This window comes from Patiria miniata, unplaced genomic scaffold (genome assembly GCF_015706575.1).
Source record: "Patiria miniata isolate m_02_andy unplaced genomic scaffold, ASM1570657v1 HiC_scaffold_26, whole genome shotgun sequence".
Taxonomy (NCBI): domain Eukaryota; kingdom Metazoa; phylum Echinodermata; class Asteroidea; order Valvatida; family Asterinidae; genus Patiria; species Patiria miniata.
The window spans coordinates 6,718,213-6,743,549 of NW_024037065.1; the positions used below are offsets into that span (position 1 = coordinate 6,718,213).

The window sequence follows — 25,337 nt, forward strand, 5'->3', positions numbered from 1 at the left end:
TCAGAAATGGATGGAATTGGGGGGTTGGAAATATATAGCAAATATAGTTACACTGACTTTATTGAGGTTTTTGGTTCGAAAATGCTATAAAAACCAAGAAAAACAATCATTTTCCTGTAGTCTGGTTCCCTGACTCCATATAAGAAGAAACAGAGCAGTTTACATACATTGGGGAAATTGTAAGGTCAGGGAACCAGTCTAGCTGGCTTGTACCCGTTCATAGGTGTGTAATCGATTGCAAACAAGCGCGATGGCCAATTGGGGCCAGTATTTGAAAAAAAAGCCAGTTTTTTCCAACGCTGGTCGGCCGACCAGCGTTGGAAATTATACAAAAATACCACTTTTCTTGAAAATGACAGTATACCAGGTGCCACGATTTTACAGAATGCTTTACACTGTCATTCACTAACAGTCCAGCAAGGTATTTCAAAATTATTTGGTAGTTTTAGTTTTTGATGTTTGCAAATGTTGTATTTTCCCTTTAAAAAAAAAAGTCATACTATTTTGTAAAGCTCTGTTCATTTCTTAAAATGGCTTTTGCTTCCTGTGAAACATCTCAGCCAAATCCAGGGTTAACCCTAACCCTCTTCAATCCTCCAAAGTCGTTAGGAGGATTTTGGATGATTGAGGCTGAATGCAACATACAATTATGGAGGATTGTGGAGGATTGTGGGCACATTGTCGTTCAGTATCGGTCGATTTTGGAGGATTGAGGATGAATGGTGTTTGAAGGAGAGGAGGATTTGGAGGATTGAGAATGAATGCGTTTTGAGAGGCAGGACTGTCGGAGGATTGTGAAGGATTGAGGCAGTGGGTATCCTCCATTTGAACATAAGCGCAAAATTGTGGAGGATTGAGGAATGAGGATGGTTTCTATCAAAAAAGGCCTAGGGGGTTTAGGTTAAAGGATCCTGGACCCACTACTACACTACATATATTTACAGGGCACATAAATCACAATTCCCACTGTAGGGCCTTTCACATGGTTATCCAAAATCCCCCAGTTGTACCAGGTTCAACTTCAAACATGGGAGATTCTGGAACCTCTTTCACATCAGCAAGAACCCAACACGGGTCCTGCATTCTACACAGCTCCAAAACTCTACTAGGGGTAAAATTCAACGCTGGTCAGAACCAGGGTTGAGAGACCCTACTTTATCGGAGGACACTTTTTGGTGCTATCTAGTGGTGGCCTTGTCTGGACTATTGTTGTGCGCAAATCCCTCAGTTATTGATCCCCGAAAAGAACATCAGAACAATGTACCGATCAGCCGGTATGTGCTGAATGTCCGAGCAAGTACATTTGTACATTATGTTTAATTGATCAAAGTGTTGTACAAGTATTAGTATTCTATTAGGTTTAGTTATTGTTATTGTAAATAATCTGTTGCATTTGCATTATATTAATTTGTGACATATTAATTTGTGACAAATGGAAATAAAACAATACAATACAATACAATACATTGTACACATGTACATGTAAATTAAAATAAGATGCAACATGATCACAAAGATATCATGTATATCACGATATGATACATACGTACAGTATGGGTGCATTGATTGCCTTAACTGTTTCTCAGTCTGTCAGCTTTTGACAGGGGGTAGGGGAAGGGGAAAATGCAAAATTACATGTAAATAGGCAGTGACTTGAGGTTTGAACTGTGACTCTGTGCTTGTTTGAATTCACATTCTTCCCTAACCCTGCTTTAAAAGTACACCTAAACAATAATTTGTTATCAATTCTGAAGAAAGAAAGGGAAAAAAAGACTCCCGGAAGAAGTTAGAATCAGAATGAATTTTAGAAATGGTTTAATTGCCCAATCGTATTGGGTTTTATAGAGCATTGTACATGTAAATGTACATGTATGTACGCTGCTCAGGCTTGAACATGTCAAGTTGCTAATGCCACCATTACGCCTTTACGAATACAGTTATCCACTGTCCCGCTAAATGCTAACTACATGTATGTACGCTGCTCAGGCTTGAACATGTCAAGTTGCTAATGCCACCATTACACCATTACGATTACAGTTATCCACTGTCCCGCTAAATGCTAACTACATATACATACGCTGCTCAGGCTTGAACATGTCAAGTTGCTAATGCCACCATTACACCATTATGATTACAGTTATCCACTGTCCCGCTAAATGCTAACTACCCATTAGCATTAGGCCTAGCTCTTCCCAACGAAGGCATCCTGTCAGTATTACCTCACGAGTCCACTCAATCAGTCCCAACTGAATCAACAAAAAACACAGGGAAATTTAACGCACTAAGCAAGCAAGCATTGTACACGTGCGCGTGTTGAATAGTTTACCTCTCACACAAGTTCAAGATGGTACATGTACCGTAACGTGCATAAAATCAGCAGAAAAACAGTGGCGGATCTGGGGGAAGAGGGGAGGGGTTTTGGGGGTTGCAAACCCCCCCCCCCCCCCCCCAGCCACTCACTAATGTTACGATACGAAACTGAATAATAGAGTTCCTAAATTTATTCTCAAATTGCCATAGAATGCAGGAGAAATCATCGTAGATTTCTACAATTTTCGGCAAACCTTCACTCAACCCGCACTTCATATCAACCCCCCATCCCTATTTCCTGAAAGCTATAGATCCTCCCCTGGAAAACCTACTGTATATTGTATGCTGATTCAATAACAGTTTCAAATGTTATTGAGATTTTTCTCTTACACGTACGTATACATGTGATACATATTCTCATTTTAGCCCTGGTAAAACTTGTTACATGTAGTTTTTACCCCTCAGCCGAGAGGCTCGAGGGGTATTGTCATCGCCTAGGGCGTCCGTCCGTCCGGATGTATGTATGTCTGTCCGTCCGTCCGTCCGTCCGTCCGTCCGGGCAGCTTAGTTTCCGGATGATAACTTGAGTTAGAAATGTTGTTTGGGGTTGTAACTTCGGTAGGGGGTTGCCCTTGGGAGTAGGCAAGTTGGGATTGGTTTTGAGGTCAAAAGGTCAAAGGTCAAGGTCACCGTGGTGAGTTAAATGTAAATGGTTTCCGGATGATAACTTGAGTTAGAAATGAGATTTTGGTGTCTAACTTTGGTAGGGGGTTGCCCTTGGGAGTAGGCAAGTTGGGATTGGTTTTGGGGTCAAAAGGTCAAAGGTCAAGGTCACCGTGGTGAGTTAAATGTAAATGGTTTCCGGATGATAACTTGAGTTAGAAATGAGATTTTGGTGTCTAACTTTGGTAGGGGGTTGCCCTTGGGAGTAGGCAAGTTGGGATTGGTTTTGGGGTCAAAAGGTCAAAGGTCAAGGTCACCGTGGTGAGTTAAATGTAAATGGTTTCCGGATGATAACTTGAGTTAGAAATGAGATTTTGGTGTCTAACTTTGGTAGGGGGTTGCCCTTGGGAGTAGGCAAGTTGGGATTGGTTTTGAGGTCAAAAGGTCAAAGGTCAAGGTCACCGTGGTGAGTTAAATGTAAATGGTTTCCGGATGATAACTTGAGTTAGAAATGAGATTTTGGTGTCTAACTTTGGTAGGGGGTTGCCCTTGGGAGTAGGCAAGTTGGGATTGGGTTTGGGGTCAAAAGGGCAAAGGTCAAGGTCACCGTGGTGAGTTAAATGTAAATGGTTTCCGGATGATAACTTGAGTTAGAAATGAGATTTTGGTGTCTAACTTTGGTAGAGGGTTGCCCTTGGGAGTAGGCAAGTTGGGATTGGTTTTTGGGTCAAAAGGTCAAAGGTCAAGGTCACCATTGTGAGTTAAAGGTAAATGGTTTCCGGATGATAACTTGAGTTAGAAATGCAATTTTGGTGGCTAACTTTGGAAGAGGGTTCCCCTTGGGAGAAGGCAAGTTGGGATTGGTTTGGGGGTCAAAAGGTCAAAGGTCAAGGTCAGCATGGTGAGTTAAAGGTAAATGGTTTCCGGATGATAACTTGAGTTAGAAATGAGATTTTGGTGTCTGACTGAGGTAGGGGTTTGCCCTTGGGTACAGGCAAGTTGGGATTGGTTTTGGGGTCAAAAGGTCAAAGGTCAAGGTCACCGTGGTGAGTTCAATGTAAATGGTTCCGAATGATAACTTGAGTTAGAAATGAAATGTTGGTGTCTAACTTCGGTAGGGGGTTTCCCATTGGTACAGGCATGTTGGGACTGGTTCTGGGGTCAAAGGCCAAAGGTCAAGGTCACCACGTGAGTTAAAGGTTAATGGTTTCCGGATGATAACTTGACTCTGGCTGAGGGGTTTCAACAGCAACGCTGTTATTTTTAGCTGTGATATTGTGCTGGTCCTGGAGGGCCAAACTGGTGTCCTGTTTGTAAATATGTACAATACATGTACATGTAATTACCACGGTATGTGACGGAACCGTGTTGGAAGGTAGTCAGGATTTGTGCGTGCACCTGTTCATGCGGCCATCGCAAAATCAAAATCTGAGGGGGTGGGGGATGGGGGAGGTGGAGGGAGAGAGGAGTGAATGTCAACATGAGACCAAAGGGGGTACTGTTTTTACAGCAGACGAGACTGACAAGAAATGTGTAGGTGGCACTGTTTGTTACAGCATATCCTGCTGAGAGACGATTTTGCTGCCAGAACAGTGATTTGGCTGAGAAACAAATAATTGAGGGGGGGGGGGGAGTGTCACACCCCCTCAAGCGACACCCCTGCGTTTGTTGTGTTTGTACCTTGCACTGGTTGGGATGCGTGGTCATATTACCAGGATGTGATTCACCCAGGTTGCCTGACTGCAGCAACATTCTCATCATAGGTTTTTTTTATGTTAAAGGTACAGTCCATCATTTGCAGCTATCTAAAAAGTGACTGACATAATTATTGTTGAAAAGCATACTTGGTTTAAAGATAGTAATGGGACTAAAACTTCCTGTGAAATTATTCTTTCCGGCAAGCTGTCATTTTGAAGAAATCAATGATAGAAGGCCTTTCCAACGATGCGACTAAAGATGCATCGTTGGAAATTTCTGTTAGTAGCTTGTTTTTCTATTCGGCGAAGCGCGCGCACAAGCATTGACACGATGCACACGTGCGTGCTGTTGCTGTAATTCATTAGTTCAGTGCGAGACATTGCGTAGCTGCAATCGGCTCAGTGAGAATGTGTCTCGGACGCTGAATTCAGGCCCATTTCAAACATAACCCAGCAACTTTAGATTTGATATCAAGATCCTAGAATATTGTTTTCTTGGAATATACAGCATTCAAGGTTAGTTGTGTACCCTTCTGTAGATTTTTAGCACTTTTGTTGCTTCAAACGAACATAATGCTCAAATTACAAATGATGGACACTACCTTTAAAAGGGATCTACCGATTATGTGTACGTGCATGTGTATAGGTGATTTTTTTGTCTTCATTTTGTCCATGATGCAAAAATAGATTTCATTTCTAAACAGCTTTTTGCCCAGCAACACAGAAGATATTGACTAAAACACTTGGCCCACATTTAACAATGGAATAGTTTGCAGCCGAACAATAATTTGGTTCTCTCAGGGTGGACTGGTTCCGGCCCCATCAGAATCGCTAAAGCAGTGAGTGGGAATCAGTCTGCCTACAGGACAGATCTACTGATACATGTAATGTATTTATGTGCAAAAACAACCCCCAAACAGAGCCTTTTTTCCCAAAGAATAGAAGATGGCCCAGAATAGTAAAAACATAAATACATGAAAATGAGCACAAACGATTCCCAACAGCATGATATTTTTTTCTTTTGCAATTGTTGATCACCAAAGAAAGAAGAAGATATCCGTAGTCTCATGAAACGCTCTGAAATAAAGTACGGTAACTGTAAATGCGTATGTACATGTATGTAGTTTCCAATTGGAGATTGACGATTGAAAATCAATATTAGAAAAAAGTCTGACCACTTAAGGAACCTTACTAGCCAGTTATTGAAAGATATATTGTTGTCTCGATGAGGAAAAGTCAAGTCTCGGAGCTACAAATAAAAATTGCTCTCAAAGGTCTCAAGAAAAAAAACCCCATCATTTCATCCTGGCTTGAGCAGTCACTGATCCAGTTTAGGATGGGAAAAATATTGTCGTTTGAGGTGATTCACCCAAAAAAAGGGGGGGGGGGGACTTTAAACATCGAAGGACAAAAATATTTCAGATGATGGTAGCTTGCAATTTGCGTAGTGCTGTTGCTTAGGCAACCTTTGTACAGTTTTATTTTGTGTCGTTTCTGAATGTCAGGCTTTAAAATGGCAGTTTCAATTGCAGTTTTCCTGGACTGGGGACTTTTTTTGGGGGGGGGGTGGTGCCCTAGGGGAATCTTGAATTGTAAATAGTATTAAAGGGGATCACTACCCAGGATCTGTGATTGTCTGGTTTGCGCATTGCTGATCCATTCTGATTGCCATGGTAAATCAATTATATATATTTAGAGGATATTTTTTCTTTTAATAGAATGACATTCAAATCAATGAAAAGTGGCTCTTGAGGATTTGTATTTTTCACCTGTTTGTTTTTCTATGCAGCATACTTTGCCTTTCTCTGTTTGATTACGTGGTGAAAATGTTTATTTTTAATCAAGATTTGGAGAAAGGCCTATCACTCAAAAGCACATGGAGTTCCGGCAATTTCCGACTCGTTTTGTTGATTTGTGTCTCGCAGACACAATATGATGCAGTTGCAGTTCCTTATTTGATAGCTGACTATCAATTTTTAAACAAAAATGGGCTGAAACTTTAGTACATGTACGGTACATCAACAATGTTGGTAAACTACCGGGGGTAGACAAAATGGGTAGAACAGCGCTTTACTCAAAAGAAGCTGTGGCGAATGCCAACTCATTTGGTCGGGGTGGGTCGCAATTGAGTCTTGAATAATCATTTACCCTCCTCTGCAAACATACATTCTGTGCCAAGTAGTCCTTTCATTCAAAATCAATCGAGTACCACGCGCAGTCACCATTTTCAAAATGGTGTCCGCACGGTATTGCGATGGGGCCTTCGCCTATTTATAAAAAACAAAAATAAAAAACATTATGAAGTGAACTTGTTGAACAAAATCGGGGTTTTTTGACCGAAAAGTTTTGATTTTTTTGACCGAAAAGGTATTTATGAATGGGAATAATGTTCCTTCGGCTCGGGTAATTATCAGCACCCAGACTCCAAGTGGTCTTAAACAGAGTGATTATAAAACCTCCAAAGCACGCATTTTTTCCTTTAATAAAATCTGGAACGCTGACTTAATCCAATGCTTTGCACGTTTTAACTTTGTATTCTCCCGACCAAAGAGACTTTTAGTACTACCGTGTATCATGTGATTCGGGGCAAGCCTTATGCTAGCAACCCCCAGCTCCGGCATGGTCTGGTGTCTTTGTGCCATTCTCACCCATTGTGAACAATGTATTGGTGCAGAGCGTCTCTTACCTATCTACATGTAACTATGCAAGAGCTTGCCCCCAATCATGCGATATACCGGTAGCAACAGTGTCATTGGTCTGGAGAATTCAAAGTTAAAATGTGCCAAGCATTCTGAGCAAGTCAGTGTACCAGATGTTTTTCAAATGTAAATCACAAAGGGTATAGGTTACTTGCAAATGGCTTATTGACCTTTCGCCGTTTGTGAGTTGGCCACGCCCCTTAGACAACCTTAAGTACGTAGTTTTTGTACGCTGAGTTTTGTTTGTCTCAGATGTTGCACGTTCCGCGTCCTTTTGTATATATATATATATCATGTTATTGGATGATATTTCACAAGCTGCGTTGAAGCGATTATCACGCGATTCTACTTTGCAAAGGATCCTACCGGTACATGGTTTTAAATGATGTAGTCAGTATTCCATTCTTAATATAACAATTTAAAATAACATTTAGCGCTACACATTGTAAAGTGTGTAGACAGACACATAAAAAAACATAGGAACAGACAAGAGCGACACTTGAGATTATTCGCGGACTGCAAATAATTTCACCAATGTTATGCATGGCATTGCATAGAGTGCTCCGATAGGTTACTGCTACGCATTTTGCACAGGTCAATAGTACTCAATTTCACAAGTGTGGAGAACATATGCAGTGAATTGTCAGTATTACATGTACATGTGCATGTAAATTTGTACTGATGTGTAGGACATGCATATGTGCAAATATTTCTATAGATGTATCCACAAAAAATAAAAATAAATGAAATTTTTTTTAAAAACAGGTGTTTAACATTATTCTGAATCCATCATCGTAAGCATTAAATACACTATTATAGGGCTGTCATTGATCCTCTTCCTGGTAGTAATAGATTGTCATGTTTGTTGGTCAATTTGATGGCGTCAAATTGTCCACAACTCAAAAGCACCAGCCTTGTGAACATTGAGGGTTAATGAAACATGATATTAGTTGAGAGTATTGATTTGTTTCTATTCATATGGCCGCATGTACCGTACAACAATATGTGCATGCATGGGTAATAAGTGTTCAGAATGCAGTTAAGCTTACAAAATTTGTTAAAGGCAAATGTGATAAATTATTGTCAGCATACATGTAAATGTCACCGGAGTTGATGTGTTAAACTGTTGCGAATTCGCAGCACAAATGTTTGCTGTGATGTCACAAGTTGAATTTGCATTCGTTTTGTGCCAACTATTAAAGCTATAGTCCATCATTTGTAATTTGTGCATTTTGTTCGTTTGAAGCAACAAAAGAGTTCAAAATCTAATGAAGGATACTGAGCAACTAACCTGATGAAGTTTCAGCTAAGCTTCAGCTGTATATTCCGAGAAAAACAGCATTCTAAGATCTCAATTTCAAATCAAAAGTTACGGAATCATGTTTTGAATTGTTTTGAATTGCAGCTATACGCGACGTAGCGCACTGATCCGACGAATTATAACAACCGCGCGCGCGTGTGCGTCGTTCCAAACCTTGTGCGCGCTGCGCTGAATAACAAAACGAACTACTAATTTAAATTTTCCTACGGTGCCTCCTAAGAATCGCTGTTGGAAATGCCTTCTTTTGTTGATTACTTCAAAATGACAGCTTCCCAGAAAGAATAATTTCACAGGGAGTTTAGTTCCCTTACTATCTTTCGACCAAGTATGTTTTTCAACAATAATTACGCCAGTTACTTTTCGGATGGCTGCAAATGATGGACTATAGCTTTAATGTACATGTGGTGAAGTGAACTGGCCGTACTTTTTAATGAGCTCCGTGCACAAGTACCCCCTCAACGGTAAGAAAGGGAGAGTTGGGGGAGACCACTGATAGAGACAATCGAAAGCTTCAAATAACGCTCACGCGAAGACACTATGGCTTTGTCCACATTCAGAATAAAATAAGTCATGCTCATGTTGTGCTGCGCGAACACATGGTGTGTCCGTCCACCGTTCTCTCAAAAGTAGTAAAAAAGTGCCCTCTCTTATTCGCGTATGCATGGAGCCAATGGTTTCTCAGACTTCCTTCCTGCTACATATTTTTTATTATATTGCAATAATTTGCATTTCAGACTTAACAACCGCATACGCAAAACTGACCCGACCTGACTGAAATGATGGACAAACCGACCCGACTCGACCCGAAGTCGGTTTCCGGTCGGGTCAGTTTCGGTTTCGGGTCGGGATTGCACAACACTACTCGAGATCAGCGAAATCTGGTCTCTGCCTTCACAGTGTACACATTTATACCTCTGGATGTTCACCGTTAGGGTTCGAACCCACATACAAAACATACATGTAGGCCTAACGGCATGTGAGTCGAACACTGTAACTATTGGACCATACACAGCCCACCACAGGGTTAGGGTTTTTTGTGGAAATAACTTATTATTGAAGTAGTGCCTAAGTACATGGATGCAAGGTGGCGCAAACTAGTGACAGATTGCTCTTTCAAAAAAACATGCCCACGCTATGCCTGTTTTCCACAAATTTCCACAGATTATGATATCACATTCCTATGGGAGTGTTTCTGCAACCCTTACCGTAGGAAGGCTAAGTTCCTGCTCATGTTTACCACTCCAGCTTCCGAATGTTTTCACCACTTTTTTTTCTCTTTCCATGTTCTGATACATGTCTGTCATTTCCCTGCAACGTTCACATCTGCACCCATAATTCGTTACATCCTGAGTCCAGATCAACTGGGTTGCTAAAATTAACCATGAAAATGCACATGTATACATACATGCATATAGTTTGTACATGTATACATGTACATGGACATGGACATTTATGCATATGTACATGTGCCCATGTACATGTACATGTATGTACATGACAATTTGGTGTATGTAGTACATGTACATGTGCACACATATGTAAATGTAACATGTAACTAAATGCATATGTACATGTATCACACAAAAGTTGGATTCTAGATGCTCTGTGGTGTGATCTGAGGCAATTTCCGACCACTTTAACCAAGTTTTTTGAGCAACAGATCATCATTTAAACATCGTTTTTGAGTTTTATTTATCTACACCGTATTTAGCGTGAGAAATTTGAGTGTGTGTGAGAACGCGAGAACAGCCTGAAATGCACGAGTCTCACGCTCAATGCGTGAGAGTTGGCAGCCCTGCGAATGTGAATGCAAACCAGAATAATCGGAGAATGTGAATTTGCAAAAGTTGAACTCATTTCTACTCAAATTTCACGGCAAATGTTTTGTAGCAATGTTTTGCATGGCTGTAGTATGAACCAGTCTTTACAAGTAATGGGTAGTATCGAAAACGAAGACCCCTAAACCGAAGACCGAAGACCCACTCAAATACAGTGGGTCTTCGTTTTCGAGTGGGTCTTAAAATGAAGACCCACGTGAAAACGAAGACCCACTGTTTCCGAGTGGGTCTTCGGTCTTCGGTTTAGAGGTCTTGGTTTTCGATACTACCCGGAACTATTTACCGTACGTTCACTAGAATGGTTACACATGCGTGTATGCACTGCAGTCAGAGTTTTGATCCAGTCAATTACGTGTCATTCTCAATCACAGGTCAGGTCACAAGGTGGGTCATTATAGGTCAGGGGCAATGTAAGAGTTCATATTCAGTTCATTTCCGGTATGGATGACTAGTGATAAGGTGCATTTACATATAAAGTGATGACTTGATCTTAACTATGCAAAAACATATAGAATACAAGACTGTTTCCCGCCCCCCCCCCCTAAAAATATAGGGACCGGTAGCTAGCTCCCATTTAAAGCCATTGATTGGATCACCTCTGCGCCCGCATCATGATTGTTTATTTTCAAATCGCTGTTTAGCAGCTCGGTGTATGGATGGTGATTAACAGGATTATCAAAAAGTTCACCCAGATTGTCTTACCACAACAAGTACGCAAAATCATCAGTGTCTCCATGAAGGTAACTTTCAAGCATTTCAACGGCATAGGTTTTAAATACTGAACAGTAATTTCTCTCTCTTGATTGATATTTGCCAGAGACACTTTGGAAATCAGCAAAAATTGAAAGTTCATCACCACAGAAATTGTACGTTCTTGGCACGGCTTATTGCCATTTTGCAATAGGCTGGTTGCGGGCAAACATTACTGTTGTGATTTTCAAGTCAGGAGGCGGGATTTAGAACATGTTCACGTCGTGCATATAATTTGATGAATCAGGATGGATGCCTCCATCCTGATGGAGGCCTGGTGGTATGTGGGACACAGACGCACTACATTTTCCGTGTTCCACGAACGCGAACGTGATAACCAATTTATCGTGAAGCAAACTTGGCGCACTAAAAAGATTAAACGTGTGCAGTACACAAACTTTTCAGCAGTTATCCTATTACACGTGCGTGTTTGTACGGAATGGTGCACGCATCGTGGAATAGCGCAACACGTAGAGTGCGGCATGGCCGTGCTACATGGTTATATGTACATGTAGCACGGCTTGTTGCCATGGATCGACCAATCAGGATCGAGGATTCAAGTTTACTTGAAGATAAAAATCCATGTATATCTGTGTAATAGATCAAAAGTTTGTTGACCCATACAGCAGTTTAACTGTGTCAAGTTGAAATCCAGTTCGTGACACAATGATGACATGAAAAAACAAATTAATGTTTAGTCATCTTATGGAAAATATTGAAACTGAAATTGTGTGGCTCCTCACAACCTTCCCTATTGAAAACTAGTTCCCTGACTCATGCTAGGTTATTTTTTGTTTACCCCAGTGACACACACACTTCACTTTTGCTGGGAAGCATGTTTATTTTGTCGGCCATATTGGCATTGTTTTCAGGCGGTAAATACGTCAGCATATTTGTTGATTTATGCGCTGAAAAGGGCTTCCTTCCAGGGCGTTGGGGAATTCTACTTCCTTTGAATAACAGCGAACCTGGGGATGTGTACATGTACTTGTACATCTGTGTGGACATGTACATGTATTTAAAGTTCTTGTGTGATTGTACCCATTGAAACTGAAGGCATACCCTATTTAAAGGGAATATACAACATTTGCAAACATCGAAAAATAAAACTACCAAGTTTTTACGAAATACCTTGCAGGATGTTGGTACATTGTAAATGACAGTTTAAAACATCTTGTAAAATTATGGCACCTGGTGTCAAGTCATTTTCAAGAAAATGGTATTTTTGTGTACATTTCCAACGGTGGTCGGCCGACCACTGTTGGAAAACCTAACTATTTTTCAACTACTGCTCCAACTTTACACCTTTTTTTCAGTCCAAATTTTGTTTGCTATATGTTACATGTTCATGAACGGGTGCAGGCCAGGTAGACTGGTTTCCTTATCCTACAATTTTCCGGCATCTATAAATTGATCCATTTTATCTTTAGTGGAGTCAAGGAACCAGACTACTTGAACAGTTTTGTTTTTCTTGGTTTTCCAGCATTTTCGAACACAAAACTTCAAACAGGTCAGTGTAACAATATTTGATCTATCAACTTACCCCTCAAATAGTTCATTTCTGAAAATTACAGCAAAAGCCAATGATGTACATTCCCTTTAATTGTTTTTACCAGCAAAATGTTCAACTTACAATTGCTATTGTTTAGATATTATAATGCATCAGAGCAGTTGCTTTAATACACTATAAATTTCTCCATTGAAGGGGGCCTTATTTATAAGTGTACAGTAATCACGTGCCCAGATTCCTTTTTACTTTTCCCTTTACATGTACAATGTATATACCCAAATGTCAGGCAAAAGTGTCCATGCAGAGTCCATCCCTGAAATATGCCCCAGTGAATGGTGGCACCTACCGGTACATGTTTTGTCCGATAGAGTCCGAGAGTGTGCACTTTTTGTTTAGACCGTGCATGCAGGAGATTCAGGCAACCATTTTGAATCGATGCTGCACATCCCCTTTTTTTCTACAGGTTCTTGTAAACAAGGAAAATAACGTACTCTTGCAAATTTGCAATGGCCACCCCCCCCCCCCCCCCCCCGAAAAAAAATAAAACCCAAAAGATTCAGAGAAATTAACCAAAACTCATTGGAGCTATAATCTCCTTGACCATTACTAGGTGATGGATGTATGTATGTATAAGACATTGCCAGGTTTATTGCTGAGCTCTTAAAGTAAAACAAAATGTCTGATTGATAATGTCCGTGACACTGGAATTGCCCATGTGTTTGTTTATTTTGTGTTGATGCATTGTGCATACGTGTATGTTTTGTGCAATATTGGTGAAATACCTGTATATTGTTTTAAAAACAAAATCTATACATTATATGGACACACATATGCCCATGATTGTGAAGATTTTACTTTCCCTTTTTGTATTAAATTAATAGCCACATAATCAACCATTCAAAATCCCTTCTGGTAAAAACTAACTGTATTGCTGGGTAATTTTCCGTCCAGTATATGACTCAGAATCACACAGACGGTATTGACTCAAGCCTACGCATAGCCCCGTGCGCTATAAAAGTTTAATATTTACCAGAAAAGCTCAGCCCAGACAGTGTGCATGCACAATGTTCAGGTTCAATATATAGATTAATTAGATGCATCTGGGTCATGCAATAGACATTGGATCTGCCTCATATACGAGGTAATAATCTCATCAACTTACTTCTATTGCATACTTGTGAAATCTATTCTACACGCCCTGTAACAGTAGTCACACGTTTAAAATTTAATCAAGTTTAGCTCTCTCTATATATATAAATAGCAACATGTTGAATGAAATGTAAAATTGCAACATCACAGACTGTTTTGGTAGATTTACGTGTAGTTTTGACTTGTTGTACTTTAATATTTGTATTTTTAAAAATTCTATATTGAAATACATACAATTCTGGTACATTGTAATATCGAAATCCCCCGAAATGTAATACCAAACAAAATAAACAGTTTGGAAATTGATACAAAAATACCACTTTTTCTTGAAAATGACAGTATACCAGGTGCCATGATTTTACAGGATGCTTTAGACTGTCAATCACTTACAGTCTAGCAAGGTATTTCAAAATAATTTAATAGATTTTTTTGGTTATTTTTGATGTTTGCAAATGTTGTATTTTCCCTTTAAGCATGGATCAATAAAAGCAGGTTTTCTTTCTTTGAAACAATCAATACGTGTTTACAGCAAATGTTAAACGGATTAGTTTTCACTTCAGGGAAAAGCAAGAAGGAAAAACAGGATGAAGCAGAGGATTAAACGTTACTTACAAATTACAGCGTTATGAAAGGAAGTGTACTCTCTGTGGTTAGAGCCAATCAACCATAATAATGTATAATGAATGATTTAGAGATATGATCCAAAACTCCTAGTCTGTAATCTCTCTGACCATTACTACATGATGGATGTGTGAGATTTGAAAAACACACTGTCATGTTTATTCACTGAGCTATTAAAAGCTCTGTTATGGACGCATAATGCATGAATTACTCATTTTAAGAATTAATACATTGCTGCATTTAAGTGTGACGTAACGATAGTATCCTTCATCTGAGTTGAAGTTAAAAATGTTCTAAGTACCGGTACTCTTTAAACTTATTTGTAAACATCAAAAAACAAAACTACTGATTTATTATGAAATACATTGTAACTTATTGACTGTATAAAGTGAATAATAGTCTCAAGCATCCTGTGAAATCATGGCACCTGGCGTGTTGTCATTTTCAAGAAAAGTGGATTTTTTGGGTATCAATTTCCAATGATGGTCGGCCGACCATCGTTGGAATTTTTTTCTTCTTCAATTATTCCCCCGAATTTACCAAATTTAGTTTGTTCACATTTTGTTTGCAATCGGTTACACACTCTTGAACGGGTGCAAACCAGCTAGTCCAGTTCCCTGACCTGATAATTCCCCGATGTCTATAACATGCTCCGTTTGCCTGAAGTAGGATCAGGGAACCAGACTACAAGAACACTATTTTTTTCTCTTGGTTTTTCCAGCATCCATAAACACTGTACTTTCACAGGTCAGTGTAACAATTTTGCTGTAAAATACTAATCCCCAAATCCATCCATTTCTGAAAATTACATCAATTTTATATGTTTATATTATATTTTTACAATTCATATTTCAAAAACAGATTGCTTTGTCTAAATGACAGATTTATCAGAAGGTTGTATTGTTATCTAGGTTGTTTACTTTTGTGTACAATTTGTTTGACAAGAATTAATCTACAAATGTGCGTGTACAATTGGAATCAGATCAGTTCCAGTTTTGTTTCTATATTTCTTCAATCTGTTTGTACTTACTCTGTAGTCTTTAAAGCAAAGTCCTTTTTTTTAAATTGTAAAGATTGTGACACTACAACAGATTACAATGTAAGCAGAGGAAGTGAAAACAAGGATATTAAGCATAGAATAATTAGAACCACAGAAAAACATGGCACAGAAAGTTTGACTTTCATCAGATTCGTGACTCACTTTATTGAGACTGGACTCTCTGTTTGTACAGTGTAGCTAACTTCTATAGACTGGCAATGCGGTCACTAATGCATGTCTATGCGCCCGAGGGACTGTGAGTGACCAGAAGAGGGTCCTATTTCCCGAGGCCGATGGCCCGAGGGGGGCATAGAGGTACACTAGCGACTGAATTATGCCAGTCCATATGTGTTTTATAACTCACCTCTGTCCAAAATATAAAATAACAAAAGAAACCTTTCAGTGTTTTATTATTGAACTGTTTTAACAACAATTAACTCATAAGCAATTCAGCTGTAAGCAATTCAACAATTAAAGGAATGCTTTTAGATTCCCTAGATTAAATTTTTGAGTTGAGTTTAGTCAGAGGGCGCTGTTACCAGTCACAAATTTTTGAGTATAGTGCCCAATCAGGCACTATACTCGCGTGAACTAGACGCGCGATGTCTTGACATGTCTCGACATGTCTCTCATACACTATCCTATATTAGTGAATCGCACGTGACTGCGTTTCAGCCAACCAGGATAAAGAACAAGCAAGAGGTGTGTTATAATTCTGCATAGAAATAGAATTGGCCCTGGTTAGCTCTAGAGATAGCTCCAGAGGTGTAAATTGCATCCCAGTGACAACTGTTTTGGGTGGAGCTACATGCAGCTAGCTCCGGAGCTATCTTTGGAGATAGCCCTCCATCTCAACGAGTCCAATTGAACAATGCCACGGTTGTACCCTGCTGCATTTGGTGACCACCGACTCTGAGGCATTTCGGCTTTGAGACTTTTGACTTTTGTTGGATCTTGCTACACTGGGCAGGCTTGTAATTTTGCCAAGTGTTGCATGTTGCTGCTGTTTAGCAGGGTTTCTGGCCAAAATGCCCTGGAAGGTTGTGACAAAACTATAGCATCTTTTTCTTTTCGTGAGTGCCATCTGTCGTTAGCAATGCATTCGAATGTCTCTCCCAGTGGTCTCCCCCAACTCTCCCTTTGTAACCGTTGAGGGGGGGGGGGGAGGTATTTGTAAATTTCAAATGTGGCCTCTCCTGGGCAAATGCTTGGTGTCGCATCGTATTGTGAACCATTCCTATTGGGATCAATTCCAGAAATTGTTTGGGTCACCAAAGCCAAGAGACATTTTAAAATGATCATTATTTGTTCTACCCATTTGTGTCCACAGACTGGCCCTACAGGTGTGGAAGGCCATCCTGGACGAAACGGAGAAAGTCTCCAAGGCCCGCGTGACCGCCTCAGAGACGCTCAGCTCACAGATCGCCGAGGTCATCAAGATGCAGAAGAACACGCGGGCGCAGACACTGAAAAAGGTCTGTACTGGGTTGGGCCTTGAAAATCTGCATCTTAAAATAGTGAACACATGTGATTCCCCCCCCCCCCCCCCACCCCCGAAAAAAACCCTAAATAAGGCAAAAAAAAATAAGTCGGTCTCTGGTCAGCGCGCGCGTCGATTTTAATCATGCGCGTCGATCTTTTTTTTTTCCAAAATGTTCCGTGGTAGCTCCAACAGCGCCCTCTATTTCCGCACCTCCTCAATTTTTTTTACCAAAGAGCACCAAGGAATGGGAAATTGCACCAAGGCAAATGATCGAAAGCACCAAGGCAAATTATGGAGGACACCAATGTACATGAGGACACCAAAAAAGCAAAATAGTACCCACCTTGTCTGTACAATCCAAGCTTGAAGAAAAAAAAAAAAGAAGCCGCGTGGCCGCGTCAATTCTGGAACTTTGGTCTGACCAGAGACCGAATATTATTTTTTTTTTTTGGCCTAAAATAACTAGATTTATGTTTGTGGACAAACACAGGGCTGTTTCGGTATTTTTTGTGACGTGTGACATGTTAAGTTTTAAGTATAAGTTCCATCAAGGAAGGATGTGTAGCTCTGTTTATAATAAATGGTGGCATGTGATTACATTCTCATAGCGCATATAATGTGACGTCATGTGACTCGTGATGACGTCATGATGACGTCAATGTTCGGGGCACAACTGCAGATGCTGGCCTAAGCGTGTGCCGAGTATAAAGTCAAGTGGATTGATTTTATTGCCCAAAGTGCCTTCCACTGTAAAACCGTGTACAAATGCTATGAGGAATGGCTGAAAAAGAAGAAAAAAAGAAGAAGAAAAAAACAAACTTTAACGAAAACAAAGGCTGTTTCGGCTGGTTGCCGAAACAGCCAAAAATAAAAACTTTAACGAAAACAAAGGCTGTTTGGGCCGGTTGCCGAAACAGCCAAAAATAGAGTGATGTACACAGCAACAAGTCCAACACTTCTTAAGTAGTCTGCATGAGTAAGTATGTCAAGAAACAGATGGGCCATCCCAGCAGTCAAAATCAATCGCTGTTTTTAACAGTTGAGTGTTCCCTGCCTAACATACATGTATAGCAGAATTGACAGGCTGTGACTGTTTATGCAACTTGATACAGCTATGCTTTGACTAATCCGGCAAAAAAATTTTGAAGCTATTTTGAGGTGACACCATGTCCGTCCGTATGCCGTGTGCATTCCTAATTACAAGGCGCTCGCGCATTTTGGTATTCCTATTGGTCGAAGGAGCCCGGATTGCGTGTGTACTACCTGAACGCGACTAGCGCCACCTATTGGTGATTGCTATGCCAGCTGTACCTACATGTAATACTGGTTTTTGTCTGTTGATAGCAATTGACTAGTCACAGTGACTATAAGAAATATGATCTGACTGTTGGTAACTAGCCTGTGTATAAAGGTATGGCAGAAGGACAAGATTGAATTTGACTGTGTGTGACTGATCAGACAATACGAGGGTGAAAACTGGCATCTTGTGTCATGTCTTTTTCTGTCTTCTTTTTTTTCTCTTCCTTTTGATCCAGTGTGATGACATGTTCAATGTTTGTCAAGAGGAGGTTCAGACGACGGTCAGGGACCTCTCCAAGGCCAAGAAGAATTACTGCGACACGGAGACGCTCGCCGAGGAAGCCAGGGAAAAGGCCCTCGATGCTGAGACCAAGTAAGATCTGATGTAACTGGCTGCTGGGATGTTGGGCATGGAGTTTTTCCACATCTAAGGGAAGCACGGCATGCAAATATTGAGTTCTTGTAAGAGGGTACTGTGAGGTATCCCAAGGTTTTCTAGTTTAGTCAAGCTCTCACAAGTCCATCACATGTTATCACGAATCCTCAATAATCCATCACAAGTCCTCACAAGTCCTCACATGTCCTCACATGTCCATCACAAGTCCATCACAAGTCCTCACATGTCCTCACACTTCCTCACAAGTCCTCACACGTCCCCACATGTCCTCACACATGTCACGAGTCCTCACAACCTAAGTCGATTCATAAGGTATTCAGATGACCGTGATGATTTCAACTATCTATTCTTTTTTTCATCATGTGCCATGTGACTGGGCTGGTATTGGGAATTTCTTGTAACCAGACTTGTTTGTTATCGGCACGAACAAGAGATACATGAAGCACCCTTTTTACCACTTTCAGAAGGTACTGGTTTTCCGCACGTATAGCTCGAAGTACACACAACTTCTTTTATTCTGAATGTGCGCAAAGCCATAGTGTCTTCACATGAGCTTCAGGCGTCATTGGCAATCCGTTTGGGTGTCTCTCTCAGTGGTCTCCCCCAACTCTCCCGTTCTTACCAATGAGGGGGTATTTGTTCACAGAGTCCATACCACAGTGTTAGATTGTGAAATTTCAACCTATCACATGTCTTACTTTTTGTGACACATTTTACATGAGAGTACTAGTAAAGTGATGGACTGGTTGTTGTTTTTGTGCCTGTCTATTTTGTTATCTCAAGGTTTTCACAGTCTGAAGTTTTCTTACCCTCGATTCACAGTATTGCGAGTCCCAGTAGTTCAAACACTGCTGCCGTACATTTTTGTGTGTGAAAGTGAATATTAAAAAAATAAGGAATACGACCTGTAATGCTTTGATCCAGATTAAAGAAAGGTTCACTCAAGTTCTTCCAGTCCAAGTCGGCCCTGGAGCGTCAGATGTCCAAGCTGACGGCCCGGCGGGAGACCTGCGACCGGCGCTCGGCCCACATGCGCAACGAGTACCTGCTGGCCATCACCGCCGCCAACGCCCACCAACAGAGATACTACTCCACAGATCTTCCATACATCATGTCCGTGAGTAGAAAATCGGCTAGGAACGACAAACAAACTGGCTAAGGTGTACCAGAACTGAACAATGTCTCAAAACACTTCCCAATTATTATCCCTGTTCACATCAGGCTACGAGAGCAGCACCAGATTTCACGAAACTCATTGTAACTTGCGATTCATTTCACAAAACGTGTTGCAAGTGTGAAGTGTCGTAGGTGTATTTATAGCACACCATGGTGACTGTTATATGTATTTATGTAGCGTACAGTAAATAGTCGTCTGATATTCAACAAAGAGTCATCGAATTTCCTCTAGAATAGTTTTTAAGATGTAAAACTAAATAGCGGACGTGTGATGCAGTTTTAAAGGAAAACAAGCTCGCGGTGGACTGTATAGCTACTTTGAAATTTCAACTGCAATATTCCGGGCTAATACATTATTACTTCTATGCATCTTCCATTTACAACATTACACTCATTGTCTCGATATTGTAGTCTCGTTTATGTATTTTTTACGGCATAAAACTGGCTAAGAAAAGGACACTGCGATGACTGCTAGACACGTCGTAACTTGTGACGTGTTTTAAGTCGTTGTCAAGGAACTTACGACGCGTTCAACACATCTTAAGTTTCGTGAAATGGATGCCAGGTGCCCGTTTTTACTCCCTGGTTGAGAGAAGTAATTGATGTAAAGTACCTTGCCTAGGAATACTTACACCACATTCCCATCAGAGCTTGAATCAATGTACATGTACATGTACCATCACACATGATTCGCATACCATAACCATTGGATTCCAGTGCTTCTCACTCAGATTTATTCATATAAACTTCTACGTTACTTTTGAGGAATCCGCCTCTGTAGTAGCCAATTCTAGTCCTTTGAAAAGTCAGTTCAAGACAGTGCTCAACAATTGTAAAAATAGGTCGACCCAACATCATTTTTAAAAAGTGGAATCTGTGGGTTTTGGAACAATCGAAACTAACAGCATCTGCACTAATCACCACGGTCAAATTGATTTGCCTCATCTTGTTGTTTTCTGTAAGCCCCAAATTTTCCTTTTTCTTTCTGATTTGTGCTTTAATCAGACACTAGACGGGAACTTCTACGACAGGTTGAAGGATTACTACTCCATATTTGCCACAACAGAAATTGAGCTGGGGACTTACGCCAGGGCGTGCTTCGACAAAGTACAAGGCGAGGCAGAACTGGTAAGGAGCACAGTAGTAAAGTTCTTGCGGAAAGGAGCCCTGCTGACTTTCTTCGCCCTTGTGCGCACGGGACGAAAGCAATTTTTAAGGTTTTATTTTGTGACCCGAAGAAAACACACTTGGGCCAGAGAGTAATGCCTACAGTGATTTAAGGGGGTTTTCTAAAGATAAAAAGCGACAAATCCTGGACAAATTGAGAGAAAATGACCCAAATGTTTGTAGGCCTTTACATTTTCAATGGACCACTTTTGCTTCTCGCCGCAAGGCCCATTTATGCGCATGCGTGCATGATGGACTTGTGACGGACTTGTGACGGACTTGTGATGGACTTGTGACAGACTTGTGATGGACTTGTGATGGACTTGTGATGGACTTGTGGCGGACTTGTGACGGACTTGTGACGAAATTGTGACGGAATTGTGCTGGACTCGTGACGGACTCGTGACGGACTTGTGACGGACTTGTGATGGACTTGTGATGGACTTGTGATGGACTTGTGATGGACTTGTGACGGACTTGTGACAGACTTGTGACGGACTTGTGATGGAAATGTGATGGACTTGTGATGGACTTGTGACAGACTTGTGATGGACTTGTGACAGTTTTGTGATGGACTTGTGATGGACTTGCGATGGACTTGTGACGGATTTGTGATGACCTTTTGATGGACTTGTGACGGACTTGTGATGGACTTGTGATGGACTTGTGATGGAATTGCGATGGACTTGCGATGGACTTGTGACGGACTTGTGACGGACTTGGGACGGACTTGCGATGGACTTGCGATGGACTTAAAATGGATTTGTGATGGACTTACGAGGGACTCGTGACGGACTTGCGATGGACTCGTGATGGAGAACTACATCCCCGATCAGGGATATAAATAGATGTGAATCCAAAGTTATTATTTTTAATGAGTTTACATTTGGCACAGCTCAAAAAGTAACATTTTTTCAATCCTTAGTTTTAAGCTGTAAATTTTACATTTGTTTGCTATCATGCACTGTGCTTAGATCACAAGGGAGTACCATTCTCAGCGGTTCCTTCAGAAGTGTCCCGTGTTTACCAAACCCCTGCAATATCACTACACACCCATCGACACAGACCAGGTAGGTGACATCTGAGATTATTTCAGCAAATTTCACTGAATTTCTGTAATTTTTAATTTCATTTGTAGTTTCCGAAATGCAAAGCAGGAATTAGACTTTGTAACCCTAACTCTGAAAGGTTGATTTGAATAGGGCGTGTAAATTGACTTCAAAAACCTGCCAGAATTTTACAGGAATACACTACATCCGGACACCATTTACAGCATAGAGCAAGGACCCAAGGAGTCTGAACTCTTGGGCGATTTACATTTTGACCATTAACATACCAATCCCTCGGGAATGTCTATAGCTACAGCACTGTGACCGCAAGCCTCGACCATTCAATGCGTGAATGCCAGCGGCCTTTGAACACGATGATCATCGCCACCTTTTTAGTTGGTAACCAACAACCTCCCTATATGCTGCATAATAAGTCATGTCACGTCGCTGCTCTTTTTTGAAAAATATATTTTACGACAAGATAGGTTTTTACAACTGCGCAGTTGTTAGATGTGAGTTATGAACTCAAGTTAGCAATGTGCAGTTGTTGGTGCTTAAAAGCGTTATCTGTCCCTGTAATTTGGAGATAAATTGGATTTCTTTCAGATAAGTTTTCATGTATTTTCAGACATTTTAATTGGCAATATATCATTGATGAAATGTGTTTTTTTTGGAAAATTTCACAAGTTTTCACACTAAAGGTACAGAGCATTTTGTTCTTCATGAAATGATTGTTCCAGTGATGTTGACCACATTTATATACAGTATCATCCAACTGCGAACAAACACTTCAAAATCATTCATTTTTAGCGATGTATGACAACTGCGCATGCGTATTTACCATGGTACTGTCTACGAAGCCATGCAAACTCCTTTTTCTGGCATTAGTGAGCGCGGATCTCTATTGTGTCGAGATTAGCGTAGTGAGCAACTGAGCAAGCTGGCGCCAGGTGCTTTCTATTGTAGCTTTCGAGCGCGGCGACCATCATTTTACTTTTGAAGTCTTGGAGTACGAACTCCTTGGGTCCTTGCTCTATGTTTATAGATCTACAACGTGTGTTACGTCCAATTTTTAACCTCTCTGGCTTTTAAGCCAAGAAAGGGGGATATTGGGATGGTGAATTCCTTCTTTTATTTTTATCGCAGGTTAAAGATTTTCCTTCACAAAATGCATTACTATAAAATATCACGAGGATAATCTTGGGGGATGACGAAGAGGGCTTATAAAATCAATTTCATTGGCGGTGGTTGGAAGAAAAAGAGTACTATGCCGCAAACGTGTACATTACTGGAGTAGCTTGGTGTACTTTGACTTTAAGGGTGCAGACCAGTAAATCGGTCCGAAATTGCCTACGCCGGCCAAATCACGATTTGTATGCCCTCAAAATCTTCAGTATTTGAGCATGCTGTGGGCCATGAACTTGAGGGTTTGTAAAAAATATGGGTGGAAGCCGTGCACAGGACTGGGAGCTTGCAGTTCTGTGTAATTTGGATGTAATTTGGACCCTAAAAGCGCTCTATTTGGCAATGGAGTGTAGGCATCGTTTTTTCAAAATGTTGATGGGCTTCAGGACTATTTTCAGGGGTGATCATCTTCAGAAGGAAATTTCTCCTAAAAGTCATCAGTTGACCCCCCGAAAATTGAAAAGAAAATGAAAGATGATGAAATAAGCTTTAATTTGATGTGTGTCTCGAAGTAGGAGCATTTACCATTGGGGTCTATGGAAGTTTATTTACTGGTCTGCTACCTTAAAGCTTTCCTGAACTTTCTCAGGTACAAAGTAATGCAAGTGCTAAAGGGTCAAACAATTATTTTTTTTTCTAATTCTAGGTATCTAGTATGGTTATCGACCAGAAGGAATCCCTCTATCTGGACCGTGAAGCCAGGAAATGGGCCACGTCGGTGGCACGCCAAGCCAAGAGTATAGAAGACAATGGGCAGATCTTTCAAGAAGTGCAGAACTCTATGGTACAACTCAAGGTGAGTTTTCTACCCAGTCCGCAAACAAAACCCTTTTGTGAAGCATCACGGAACTTTACCAATGATACACTGAACAAGGCCTGTTGTAAACTTGGTGACACTGCCGTGCTGAACTTAATTGAATTGAGCTCTGCAGTAGTGCGGCTATAGCACGGCATGTGCCGTAAATGCTAAGCTTAAAGATATAGTCCATCATTTGTAATTTGTGCATTTTGTTCATTTGAAGCAACAAAAGTGTTCAAAATCTAATGAAGAATACTGAACAACTAACCTGATGAAGTTTCAGCTCAACTTCAGCTGTATATTCCGAGAAAAACAGCATTCTAGGATCTCAATTTCAAATCAAAAGTTGCTGAATCATGTTTTGAATTGTTTTGAATTGCAGCCATACGCGATGTCGCGCACTGATCCGACGAATTAAAGCAACCGCGCGCGCCTGTGCGTCGTGCCAATGCTTGCGCGCGCTGCACCGAATAACAAAACGAACTACTAATTTAAATTTTCTTACCGTGCGTCTTAAGATGCACCGTTGGAAAGGCCTTCTTTCGTTGATTACTTCAAAATGATAGCTTGCCAGAAAGATTAATTTCACAGGGAGTTTAGTCCACTTACTATCTTTCAACCAAGTATGTTTTTCAACAATAATACGCCAGTTACTTTTTCGGATGGCTGCAAATGATGGACTATAGCTTTAAAAGTTGGTATATACGCGCTTTTTCCAAATTTTGATTTTCTTTTCCAAACGAAATTTAAAGGAATATAATGTCCTGTAACAAATAAATTTGCTTGTTTGTTTTTGCAGACCTTTATACAGCTTTAAATATTGGTTTTAAATGGTGCGCTCCAGTTCAAATATTGCACACACTATTCAGAATGAATTAGGAGCGTCCCGCTCTTAATTCAAAAGTTGAACTTAAATACTTGATTGCTTGTTGTGGGCCCCCAAAATTCATCCATTGCTGAAAATTACAGCAGAAGCAAATGTTGTAAATTCCCTTTAAGAGATTAGGAACTACGTGTAATTACAAACACAACACTTTCTTACCATTAAAGGGACACTAGGTCCTGGAACAGCCCAATTGGGCTACAAAACGCGCTTTGAACGAGATGATGTTTATCGGAAATAACATTTAAAAGTAGGATATAAACATCCACACAACTATCCTTTCAAGACTGGGCGTTTTTGTG

The 25,337-nt window shown here is 40.6% G+C and overlaps 1 protein-coding gene across 5 annotated transcripts in view; it reads left to right on the top strand.

Annotated features, from left to right (window-relative positions):
- LOC119733780 (F-BAR and double SH3 domains protein 2-like) overlaps window positions 1-25,337 on the top strand; it is a 105,216-nt gene that overhangs the window by 24,489 nt on the left and 55,390 nt on the right. For all 5 annotated transcript variants that reach the window (XM_038207142.1, XM_038207144.1, XM_038207143.1 and 2 more), the window contains exons 5-10: window positions 16,928-17,072; window positions 18,616-18,752; window positions 19,701-19,893; window positions 20,958-21,080; window positions 22,094-22,189; window positions 24,000-24,149. In XM_038207142.1, the coding sequence (XP_038063070.1) occupies window positions 16,928-17,072; window positions 18,616-18,752; window positions 19,701-19,893; window positions 20,958-21,080; window positions 22,094-22,189; window positions 24,000-24,149 (844 nt within the window). The remainder of the gene's footprint in view (window positions 1-16,927; window positions 17,073-18,615; window positions 18,753-19,700; window positions 19,894-20,957; window positions 21,081-22,093; window positions 22,190-23,999; window positions 24,150-25,337) is intronic.